General features: G+C 44.6%; 1 protein-coding gene across 9 annotated transcripts in view; it reads right to left on the bottom strand.

Moving 5' to 3' along the window:
* Window positions 1–12,856, bottom strand: part of LOC6553906 (dystrophin, isoforms A/C/F/G/H) — a 136,006-nt gene that overhangs the window by 111,210 nt on the left and 11,940 nt on the right. For 6 of the 9 annotated variants that reach the window (XM_026979003.1, XM_026978731.1, XM_026978757.1 and 3 more), the window contains 8 exons: window positions 8,591–8,745; window positions 4,977–8,447; window positions 4,588–4,902; window positions 4,220–4,525; window positions 3,525–4,027; window positions 3,204–3,291; window positions 894–1,934; window positions 567–799 (listed from right to left, as the gene is read on the bottom strand). In XM_026979003.1, the coding sequence (XP_026834804.1) occupies window positions 567–799; window positions 894–1,934; window positions 3,204–3,291; window positions 3,525–4,027; window positions 4,220–4,525; window positions 4,588–4,902; window positions 4,977–8,447; window positions 8,591–8,745 (6,112 nt within the window). The remainder of the gene's footprint in view (window positions 1–566; window positions 800–893; window positions 1,935–3,203; window positions 3,292–3,524; window positions 4,028–4,219; window positions 4,526–4,587; window positions 4,903–4,976; window positions 8,448–8,590; window positions 8,746–12,856) is intronic. The other 3 variants (XM_015154802.2, XM_015154805.2, XM_015154797.2) reach the window with 1 other exon arrangement.

The following is a 12,856-nucleotide window of genomic DNA, read 5'->3' as shown; positions in this document are numbered from 1 at the left end:
ATTTCATTTAATGAGATCACATGTTTAGGATTTCATACACACATTCAGGGCCTATTTTTGCCATATTGCAGTGAACGCTAGGTGTTGAATTTCTACTACAAGGTGTAGGTCACACTGACTTTACGGTTTTTCCTTTTCTCATTTCCTATTTGTAACATTAAAACAAGCCACTGAACAATTTTGTATCCTCAACGCACATTACTTAGCACAAAAAAGGTAAATATTTAAGTTTCAGAGTGACCAGCTTAGCAAATTTTTTTAAGATTTGGTATTTTAGGCCAAATGTGGACAAGCTTAAAATTTAAAAGGCTTTTTCATGACTTCTTTTTTAAATTTGAAACCTTAAACTGAATGTCTTAATGTCTTTTAAGCCTAATAGCAAATCTTACGCTTCGCTTTCGTGACACTGATCAATCTTGATTTGGTATTTTAGACCAAATGTGGACAAGCTTAACATTTAAAAGGCTTTTTAATGACTTCTTTGATGGCTTACTAAAGTCTTTTTTTAAATTTGACCCCTTAAACTGAATGTCTTAATGTCTTCTAAGCCGAATAACAAATCTTACGCTTCGCTTTCGTGACACTGTTCAATCTTGGCCTTGGTAAGCTTCAACTTGTAGATCATCTGCTTGGCCTGCTTATCGAACTCCCGAACACGATCATCCAGATTCTGGGGCTGCTGTTCGCTGAGCGGACTTTTGAGCGTTACATTAGAGTCATCCACCGGAGAAGGCATCGATTCAAGGACCTTGCTCAGGAAAGGATTGGGCTTTTTGGTGGAGGGCGTCTCAATGCGACTCTGTGTAGATAGTTAGGAATAATATTTCTCGAGTTAGGATTGATACTTTAAAACACTTTGGGAAGCAATTTTGCAGGGCATTCAACCAAATTACCGTATCACTATCGGAGTCAATGGTTGGTGTCATTTCCAGCGAGAAACGCGGTATGTCCTCATCGTCGGAAAACACGAGAGGTTCAGCATCGAAACCGGATTCTTTGTCCGGACTATAGAAACTATCGCGAGCGGGTGATTCGGGTTCCAAGGCATCCATTTCTGGCTGAAGCTGGCGCCAGCGTTTTGGCTTGGATACTTGCGCTGGCCGGGGAGTATCCGGTGTTTTCGGTTCCTCCTCTTCGGAATCTCGCAGGATATCGCGCTCATTCGCTACTCGTTTGCGTTTCTCATCGAAGGAGATGCGGTGTTTTTCCACCCTCAGGAACGGCGTGCTTGTATTTCCAGCCGAGGGACGCAGGAGGTCCTCCTCCTGTTCCGCCGACTCCTCATCGTTATCCGAAACCTTGGGCAGTGGAGCATCGTTCAAGGAGTGCTTGCTCTGCGACCGTCGCACCTCCTTGCCCTGGCTATCAACTCTAACCGATGAATCCGAGTCCTCGGAGAGATCTACAATCTGTACAGTCTCCACATACTCGGGTACAAAGGGTTCCACACTCTCCAGGATATTAACGGTGTCCACGATTTCACCCTGCTGTGGTTCCAGATCAATATTCTGCACTGACATTTTATCGTTGTGGATGTTCTTCACCTTGATCTCCACAACTTGGGCGGGAGAACTTGGCGCCTTGCGCTTTGTTTTCGCCGGCTTGGGTGGTGGAGTCTTGGACAGCTTCTCGGGATTAAGGGAAATCTGGGAGAACAGCGTACTGGACTCGGCCAGCCGGAATGTTTGTGGTGGGAGTAGATCCGGCAGGACTTGGTCGCCAACCGCTGCCGGATTATTTTCCACGCCCTTCGTGGGCGACTCGGAGGAGCTGGTGTGGGCGGATGATGGGGATTCCCCTGATTGGGGTGTCCTGGCACGTCGTTGACGCACTGTATCGCTGACAACAACTATTTCCGTGTCGTCATTTTCGGGAGAGCTTGTATTTCGAGCGGCAAGTGTTGTGGCCTCATTGAAACGGGTTTTCAGCGCATCCTGAACAACAAATGCATAGTTTGGTGTGAATTACAAAGCTCGTAGACTCTCAAAAACTAAACAAATGCATTGATGCAAAGTATCAAATGAAGCCGGTATATAGGTATTTTTACATTAAGTTACAAATTCTCCATTAAAAAAGCAGTGGCCATTTATTTATTAGCGTTGGTTGGTGGTGAGCGGTGGTAATTGGTGGATTTTTATATATATTTTTTTTTGTGGTGGTGGTGGAAGGATTACTTTTGTATGTTGTTTTTGGGATGGTTTGGACATTTGACGCAGCCACAACCAATCGAACGCCACAACAACAATTAGAGGGGATTCAAGTATAAAACTATACACATTAGATTTGGAAGCGTGAAAATGACACCAAAGTTAGACCCCGTAGAGCTCTAGTGATACGGTGATTTCTGGTTTTATTCAATATTTATAATAATGGTTTATTCTCTAGCTGGGGTGATGTGGTAGATTTGATGGTTTGGCATTTACCAGTACGGGTAAATGTTGTTGGTTCTGGATTAGCTTTTGGTGGAAAGATTATTGAATGGTTTATGAAACTGGCAAAATAAAAGTAATAATGGGATGAGTAAAATAACTATGGTGAAGCGCATTTTCAAGCGGAAGCAATGGGTAGTGGGACATGTAAACATATAAATTTTCAATTTCTGATTGCTTTTAATTGAAAATGGATTAGTTTGTTGTCGATAAGAACCTCTATATATTTTTGTTTGTATGCAAATTCAGAGTCAAATTAGAAAGCACACATTCTGTGTTATTTTTAAAAGTAGACCGATAAATAAATTCTGGCAAGAACCGATATCTAGGATAAAATCTAGATTTTAATAAATCCATTTCCAGTCCCAATAAGTGCCTGTTGAGGACGATTTAATGTTTAAATCACTACGCATTAAACCAAGCTGCACATTCTGATAAATCAAATGATGTCGAACCGATGATGTGAAACAGAAGGAGTAAAAGTAGAGGAAAATTGAAACCCAATTCCATTTGCTTCGAGCCAGGCCAAAAGGTGTCCGAGTAGAATCAGCCTCAATGGAATGGGAAGTGTGAGGCGACTCCGATGTAAAAGCGAAATGTGAGGTAAGCAAATAAAGACAAAAACGAGTGTAAGCAAAAAACTGAAACCCGATAACAAGCACAGAAAGAGGAAAGGATGGTCCATATATTATGTACAGGTGGAAAGGACATTGTGGAAAGCGGAAAGGAAGCTTTTGCGTAATTAAGAGGATTGGTTTGCTTGCTCCGACTCACCACGACAATTGCAATTACTTGCTGCTGCAATTTCTCAATTTCCGGATTCGAAGGCACATTTATCTCCTTCAGGTCGTGCTCCATTGCCCTGCAAGAGATTACAATTACTAGGTGAAGCAGTAGATTAGGGGTTTACAGCATCCTGAACATGAGAAGGCTTAATTAACTTAATGTAGTATTAAGCTTCCTCACCTACAATATAAATCTAGTTTGGATGAGAGTCAGCTAACTCTGTTGTTCAAACTAAATAAGAACTACCTGACTTATAAATTCTTAAAGCTAGAGATTATGTTTAAATCTATTCTATAATTCTATTCGTACTTTAGGGTCTCCAGGGAAATATTGTCCAGGTTCTGCAGGGTGGCCTTCATCTCGGTGAGCCGCTTGATTATGTCCGCACTGGTCAACTTGTGGTACGTGGCCTTCAATCCATCGATCCTTTGACGGGTTTCCACCATGCAGCTCTGGTCGCAGGATTTGCTGTACTCATTGTAGTGGTCCTCGCACCTTCGCAGCACATCCTCGAACTCCAGCAGTATGGAGTTCCTGTCGTGCACCTCTTGCGGCGACTCAAAGCGCCGGATTAGGGTGTCCGCCGAATCGAAACACTCCTCCAATTGCCTCGCCAATGTGAGCAGACTTTCCAGGAACGCCTTTGACTGGGTCACATTCTCTCCGAGGGCATTGAACAGGTGCTTCAGCGCATCAATCCGCTGACTGAGTTGCTTTGGGGATTTTGTGTACCGGTCCTCGCAAACCCTGCGACCGGTTTTGATCGTGCTCTCGATTTCCGCCTTTATCTCCGACAGAGTGCGATAAATTTGCTGGGAATTGTGAAGGAATGAAGAAAGTTTTTTGAAAAGAACAAGAACATTTGATCAGTTTGTATAGCCCATTTAGTGCTATTTCATTTGAGTTTAAGCCAAAACTTATTATACCAGCACTTTTGGCATTTCGCCAAAGTGTTTTGGCTTAGACTCAAAAAGAATTATTTATTTCGTAATCATTTTACTCACCAGACACTTTTGGTATTGAGCCTGAACCGTATTGGGTCCGGCGGAGGCGACATCCAGTACCAGAGTGGAGCGCTCCACATTCCGAAGATCGGCATAGGCCCTATTCAAACGCGATTCGTAGGCAGGTTGGGGTGCAGTGCACTTGCTCAGCTTGGCCTGGCAGTACTTAAAGCGCACCTCCATCAGATTCAGCTGCTCCTGGAGGCGATTGGCAGCTCCGAGCTTGCCGTTCCTGGTGTGCTCGTCAATGAGCTCGCTGATTTCCTTAAAGTTTTTCTCATTGGCCACAAACTCGCGTGCCAGGCGCTATTAATGAATCACAAAATGCATCCAATGCCTAAAGGATCCTTATGTAGTTGAGAACTTACCTGGAAATCCTCCGGCAGATCTTCAATGGTCACATCGTTCTCCAGATGATCGCTGAGTATGTCGTCCACGCGGGTCAGCCACTTCTCGAACTGCACGATGCACTTCTCGGACTGCTCCGCCTCGCTGACCTTTTGCTCCAGGAGCTCGGTTCGCTTCTTGGCCTGCTGCTGGAGTTGGGTCCAGCGTTGGACGGTGTCATCGATGTCGCGTCGCATGGAGTCGGCCATGAATTCGTTGTCAATTAGCTCGTTGCCAATTTCCTGAATCTTGTCCAGCCATTCCTCCGAGTGCGAGCGCAGCACATTCTCCAGATCCTAAGGGAAAAGATCATTAATGGGATTTAACACGCATTATGGAAAAGGAGTGAATGAAAAGTGGGCCAACTTACATCGAGTTCCTCCATGATCTCCTCTGCGTCGGCTGCATTCTCTGGCGTGTTGCGTATCTTGTTTTCTAACTTGTCCAGGTAACCCGTCTCGCTAACCATGAACTTCTTGAACTCCCCCAGCTGCGTTGATATGTGCTCGAGCAGAGCTGTCTTCGCATAAACCAGCTCGGTGACCTCCGTCCACCTGGCATTGATGCGTGTGAATTGCTTGGCCAGCGATCCGTAGCGGGACTCCCTGTCCTGGCCCTGAAGCTCATCCATTTGGAGGAGCAGCTCGCCACCGCGTTCGTTGAGATCCCTGAACTGGGTGGTTTCCCTTTCGCAGGTTTCCTTAAGAGTCTGAAAGCGGCTCTTGCTCTGGAACAACTCGTTGGAGTTTCCTATGTCGCTAATTCCCGATTTGGGTGTATTGCTCTCCAGATCGGTTAACCACTGATCAGTTTTCTTGAGCCTCAGCTGGATGAGATCAATCTGGGACTGCAGGATCGTCTGCTGTTGCTTCTTCTCCCGATGAGCCTGCTCCACTTGGTCGTACAAGGTGTTGAGAGCCCTAATCTGCGATTGCAGCGATTCCTTTTGGGCTGGTTCCGCCTCCTTGATCAGGATTTCGCTGAAATTCCGAGCGCTTATCACATCGATCTCCAGTTTGCGAAGATCTTGACTGCTTCCGCTGTCACATCCATTCAACTTGGAATCGGCTGCACCTCGCAACACGGCTATAATGGCATTATACTCCGCAGCAAAGTGGTTTAGGTTTTCAATAGCTGTGGTTTGCTTGATCACGCGCTCACTTAGCTGCTCGGGAAGTCGGTTCCAAGTGGCTTGTAGCTCCTCGCCAATCAGGTGTCTCGGTATGTTATCATAAGTTAGCCGTAGGGACTCCAGTTCATCTACCAGTTGGTTCAGCAAATGCTGCTGCTTCTGCATGACTTCCAAGTTGGAGACGCGGACCTTTAGATTAGACACTTTGGTTACAAATTCTTGGATTTGTTTCAACTGTCTGGAAAGACTTTCTCCGCCTCTCTGTTGGATTAGGGCCTGCAGAGCCTGCTTCATGTCATGCCAGCTGTCGTAGAACAGACCGAAGTCCTGCTTCCATTCTATAAGATTATCATCGAGCTCCTCGGTGGCCGCCTTGGCCTCTGAAATCTCCGATGCCAGGGATTCCATGTGGCTCAAACGCTGTTCTAGCTCGTTGCCACTGGCTGAACCAGCGTGCTGCTTATACCAATCTCTGGAATCAGCTAAAACTAATTTAAATCCTGTCAGACTATTGTAATACTTTTCCTTGGCCAACAGCGTATTGCTTTCGCTCTGTTGGCTTGATAGTTTTTGAGACAGGTTCGCGTATCTTTGCTCCAGCTGCTTGATGTGGGTTTCTTCCAGCAGCAGGTTCCTCGACGGATCCTCCAGCTCACAGACTTCGTAGAGTTTCTTAAGTTCCGGCAGAGTACCGTAGCGTCGGCTATTTTCCGCCTGAAGTTCCTTGAGTAATTCACACTGCTGCCGAAGACTTTGTCGCTGTAACTGCTGTAGCTTTTGCTCCACTTCCTGGACATAGCCGAAGTGCTCCATGATGTGATTCTCGAGGGCATTGAAATTGTCGGCGTTCCTAAGCTTTCGCTTTTTGCTGGCCAAATTATGCTCCTCATCGTCTTCCCGACAATCCTCTTCACCGAAGCGAATGATCATCTGGTAGTCCACCCAACCTTCAGGTCGCACAACCCTACTGTCATCATAGCTAGCACGATCTCGTCCAAAGTTGAAGCCCTTGGTTTCGATTCGCACAGTTTGCACTTCAACAATCTGCTTTAGGGCATCTAAGCGATCTTCGTAGCTCTCCAACTGGATGAGTACCCGTTCGCCCTTGTCATCACCATCCTGCAAGGTGGCAGCCACCATTTGCCGCAGATCTATCAGATATCTCTGCAGCTCCAACAGATCCTTGGCACAATAGTTTAGCTCGTTAATACGCTGGGTAATGCCACCCACATCTGTGACATCCCTACTCTCCATGAGCTTGAGATCCTGCTCGCGGGCATCCAGCCATCTGGAAATGCATTTATACTGCTGCAGTTTCTCGGATCGCAGATCACTCCATTTGACCACATGCGACCATCTCTCGCCCAAGGCGCTCAAGCGATCTTCTAGATCATTGAAGTTGCCAGAGGTATCGTTTACAATGACCACCATACTGCTCAGACTATCCACCAACTCCTGCTGTTCACTTAGATCTGCCTTGAGTTTTTGGGCCTCCAATAGTTGCTTTTCAGCTTCTTCCAGGGTAGGTCCTATATCACTCATATGGGATATACGATCCTCAACACTGGTCAGAAACTGGCGAAGCTTTTCGAGTTTTTGCTTCTGAAACTCGGCCAGTCTCATTAGAATTTTGGCCTGAACATCTAAGGCGCGCAATCTCAAGGTTTCCCAACGTTCGTTGAGCAACACCATCTGTTGCCTCACCTCGTTTTGATCGTCGGCACTCAATCCAGCTCCTGCCTTCTGGGATTCGTTGATGAGGTTGCTACCCTCCTCCAGAGCTTCTCCCACATACTCCTGATGTTCGGTTAGCTTCAGCATAAAGCTTTCGTTTTCGTGAAACTGCTGCTTGGCAGTCTGAAAGTCCTGGGGATCCGGCAAGTTCTGCGAGAGCAGCTGTTCATCTTCCAGTAGGAGGGTGAGTACTGCCTCCAGAGCAGACTGGTAGCCACTGATCTCCACACTCGCATTGGTAGCCGTGCTCAGGGGACGCATGGAGTGGGTCTTCAGCTCTCCCGAGGATCGCTGCTCCATGCTACCAGCACTGTCTGAGGTGTAAAGTCCCAAGGTGGTTTGGTCATTGTCCAGAGGCACCTCATCCAAGTCTGTGATGCTGGTGCAGGGCACTCTCCCCGGATCCTGATCCTGTCCCTCATCGTGCTCCTGCTCCTGCTCCTGCTGCCTGGTCCTCATGGATTCCATCGCGTGGTAAAGGCACATCACATACATCTGAATTGACTTGTTGTCTGGCTTGTGGGTGTGCACATCCTCCGCATCCAGCAGCTTTTCGATCTTGAAGTGCCTGTGTGCCAAATCGAAAGCCAAATGCAGTCTTTTCAGTGCATGTTGCTGCAAAGCCGCCTGCAAACTCAACTCCTCCACATGAGCAGCCAGTATCATGAGGAAGGCTCTTCCGTCGGACCACGAACTGGAGAAATCATTCAGCTGCAGGCCATGAGCTTCCGTATACTGACGTGCCCAGGCCAATAAGGACTTCTCTACCCCGTTGCTCGAGTGACTCTTGACTAGATGCTGGCCATTAAACTCCAGCGCTATCAGCCAAATGAGGCCTAGGGTCAACTTGGCATTGCCACCCACTATGTCATCGCTGGAGATGTTCACCAACTTGACGCCGTGCTGCTGGATCACGGTAATCACCTTGTTCAGATTGTTGATGTGGTGCACTCGCATCCGGCCTTTTTCGGGTTTCTGAAGGGATTGAAGGAAGGGCACATATGATTATGAACAGGGTAAATGTTGAGATACATAAATACATATGTGTACCTTTAATTCGGCACATCATTTTCAACTTATATGTACTGCACCATTAATCACTAGCGAAGTATACTGACCAGGTTTGTTTGAGTCAGGGTGCTCAGCAGGGCCAGCAATCGATGTCCGTCCCGCAGGTCCAAGAACAAATCCTTCACTGGTGTGCACTGGGTGTCGATAAGATGTGAATTGATCCATTTTGTGAATGTTTTCTTCTGTATGTGCTGTCTCTCATCTAGAGCAGGAAAAAACGTAGAAAAATGCGGAGAAATGGTTAGATCCATTAGTGCCAAAACAGTGGCCAACTTTCTTTAGTTAACCTCTAGCCAAGTCGGCCGGCTTCAGTGCCAGATTGTAGGCCATCGCCATCGCCGTTGCCGTCGCCGTTGGCTTCGGTATAGCCAGACCCAACCCAAAAGAGTCTTTGGAACGCCAAGTAGGAATCCGGACTCGAGTCTTGTCTATCGCAAGGGCCCAACCCAAAAACGCAACTCGGTGCAGTCCAACTTTGCTAATGAACTGCAGCCAAACGTGCCAAATCACTCGCTCAAAATCAATTAGCGGAGACGTCGCTTGCAGTTTTCCAACTCGATCGCTGAGAGTCGAAAGTCAGTCAGCATTTAAGTACGAAGTACACAGAAAAGAATCTTAAAGCCAGAAAAAAACTCGAACTAATCACAGATTACTCGTTATTACTTTAAGCCATAGAGCTTGCGCCTTTGAAATATTCATTGAATATAAATACAATACTTGTTTCAAAAAATAAAATAATTCCACTTGCAAAAGATACTAAAAGATGCTAAAAGAATCGAGGTTCTGTACATCTAGTGCTCATCAAGCAAAGTGCACTTTCTCGAAGTGCACGACTATGATATACCACCTATTGTGTGCGTCATTTGTCAGTTTTGTGCGAAACCGCAGCTCATTCTGGTCGAAAGCGATTTGCATCGCTGCTCGAAAGAAGTATCTGATTGATGGCCGACTTGGACGGACAATAATATGAATTGGCGGCGGCTTGCGTGGAATTAGTGATCGATTTTTGTTGGTTTCGGCGGTGAGTAATTACGGCAATGCTGGACTTGATTTGACTGGCTTTTTCTACATTATGCGCAAGTTGACAGGTGAACTGGCCTTTGGAAATCTAGACAACTCACGGAATGTACACAAAACTCAACTATGTCACGCTGTGAACAACTTTCCGAGCAGATTACTGTAATTAACTTGTTCTAATCGGTTTTCGACGCGGTGATGAGGCAAAACTCAAAGTGTGTGGCGACTTAAGCTAATTACAACTTACTATACATGTGTAACCCACTGAGAGCGGCTTTCAGGTTCATAAAAAGTGTAAGTTCCAGCTTTAAGCGATCCCAAAGTAGTTTATCAAGTGAGCTTATTCTACAGCTTTGATGCTAAAAATAAGATATTTACGAAAAATCTTACGCACTACTTAGATAACTCTTAAATAAATCTTGTTAATTTATAGCAAGCATTTCGCAAGGCATCTCATGATTTATATTACTTATTGGGTAAACCGGTCTTGTTTATATTCAACTGCTGGGAACTTCAAGTGCCGACTCAAACATCTCATTACCAATTCAAAGAGAAACACTCTCGCACAAACATGGACATCCCATTCCGGAGGACATAACTCATCTCATCTTAGTCAGTGTGGCAAATGGGAATAGAAGGCCTGCGGCGAAGACACTGGGAGGCACTCGAGCCTCGCATAGTCGCACCCGGTCTCAATGCGGAATTTAATTGCCATATAAATGAAGGACAGCTAGAGCCAGAGCCAGAGCCAGAGCCAGAGCCTCCTCCCCGAAGACTAATTGCCGAGCAGTAGAAACGCAGCACACAATATTGATCGATGTGGCAAGTCACGATGCTGCCGCCTGGTTGGGCCAAACTGTTGCATGTGACCCACAAATGAGGCCAACTGTAAAATGGGCACCAAGGCGCAGGACCCAGCAAAACTGAGCCTAGTTTTAATGGTCCTTGACGATGCCGCACGTACGATTGCCGCCAGTCATTCAGCAGAGATGGCGAATTCCCTGCGAATTCTCCGAGGGACAACTTGTCTCCATCCCCGGCCAATTTCGACTGCCACCCGCTGGTAATTAAATGAAATTTCATTAATTGAGCTTTAGACTCTTTGCATTCATTAACTACACACTCTCTCAAGTGTCGAGGCTGGGCCAAGCAAATTGAACTGGTACACTTGCAAGTGGCTATGCTGAGATGGCAGTGGCGTATCACAAAAACTTGTAGGTGTATTCCTAAATCGAATTCATAATATAGTGAGCTAAGATCAAAATTTGTACTTAATTAATGTCCAAATATGCATGCGAAACTATCTAAAAATGTCAGCTGGCACAAAAATCACAAAGATCACGTGTGTAAATGCTAGAATAATCCTTTATTCAGGATGGAAAACATTTGGTGATTTACTTTCTGACAGCTTTATACCTTCAATAAATGCAAATGCGAATTTAACATACGAGTATGTGAATACATTCAGAGGTGTTTGAAAATGGGCAACGCATATAGGAAATGCCCCACTTTAGTGTACCAAACACCATTCCATTTATTCTGCCTTTCATACAAACCCCTTCATGGGCGCCCCTGGTCGGTGGCAATTACATATATTTTGCTACTCCATAGATAACTGCTACATCATCAGCTTTGCCAGCAGCATCATCGTAGCCATCAACATTGCCAGCTCCGAACGGCAGCCACATTTTCAGTGTCAATTACTGCAATTTCTTTGGAGTCCCCTCGCCAAACCCCTCGAGTTCAAATTGGAAGTGCAGTTTTAGCATTTCTTTTTGTTTACCCGGAAGTGTATTTCTGAATATGTGCTGATGACCACTCCCATAATCCATAATGCCAATCCGCCGACGAACAGTTGGCCCAGTGTCTGTTATTAGGCAGTATCGTTCGGTGTGCTGTTTGTTTTGCCAAAGTTGTTTGCAAATTGTTTTCCACGGAAAACTCTTTCATAGCTGGGTAATCCAAAGTCTTGCCTACCGCTACTGTTGTTTTTCAGACCTGTTATACCCTTGCAGACGGCATACTGATTTCAGTCAGAAGCTTGCAGTATTCTCATGACCATAGAGTAGATATATTTTCCTGATCAACAGGTGATTCGATATAGCCATGTACTTTCCAGGCAACTTGGTTGGTCTCTCAGTTTTAAAGCGATCTGCACAAAACACTCTCAAAAGTCTTCTTTTAATTGCAGGTCAGTAATATCTATATATAATATATCATATAATATATAATATATAATACATATATCACACAGCTGTCATTGTGATTAACGAAAAAAAAGCAAACAAAGTAACTTCGTTGATTTTGTTTATAAAGTATTTTAATTTGGTATACACCAGATTTTTTGCAATTTACAATTTTGCATTTACTTTTGATCAGAAAGTGTTTTTTCTTTTCAAATATATAAATACTAAGAGTATTTTGAAGTATCGGCTTGCCAAACCTTAGTTAATTTGTTGTTCTTTTATTGACTGTTTGCTCCTTTTCAATGGGAAGCAAAACAATTCAACTGAATTCATTGATGAAACTTAAGGCAACTAAAAGTCAAATGATATTTATTACTTTTTCTTGCTGGAAAGTTTTTAAAACTTTTGTTACGACTTTATGAAGGGGAAATGATTTGGTTTAAGTTGTGAAGAGTTTAATGAAATTTCGAATGTAGATGGCTGACGAATGTTTCGAGATAGAGTTTATATTAATATTAATACAACTCTGCCAAGCTAAATGAGTAGAAGCATGCAAAACAAATTTATTTCTAATATTTATGACACAAGGCAGCCAATGATAACCTTGGAATGCAAAACAATCAACAAAATTAGCAATTCACATTTTTGTCGATTTCTGTTTTAGGTTTTCCCCCATTGTTTTCCATCCCTGCCCCCCGCCGATGATTTTCAATGTAGTAAGTTATTGTAGCAAATTTATTGCAAATTGAAAAACCAAGCAAAACAGAAATATTGTGTGCTGACTCGAATTCAATTCAATGGAATTGCGTTCAATGGATCAACTGTCTGAATGACATACTGATGTCATTACAGTTTGTCTTTCTCTGTTCGTCTGGCACACCACAGCCCCCACCGTTTAATTCACACCCGCAAACGCCCACAAGCCTGCTGCTCTTACAAACATTTATTGCCTTCAATTATAAAGCAATAAATTGAAATTTTATAGCTTTTGTTTGTGAGCCTGGTCCAATATGTAAATCGCGAGGAGCCGAGCCAAATTGTTTGATGTGCAAGCCGTTAAGCGACAAATATCGATTGCCAGTCGTTTTGTCTCTTACGCGATTTTCCTGT

The sequence above is a fragment of the Drosophila erecta genome, unplaced genomic scaffold (assembly GCF_003286155.1).
Source record: "Drosophila erecta strain 14021-0224.00,06,07 unplaced genomic scaffold, DereRS2 tig00000000-arrow-pilon, whole genome shotgun sequence".
NCBI lineage: Eukaryota > Metazoa > Arthropoda > Insecta > Diptera > Drosophilidae > Drosophila > Drosophila erecta.
Note: the sequence above shows the minus strand (reverse complement) of the source record. Positions and strands in the feature narration are given on the sequence as shown.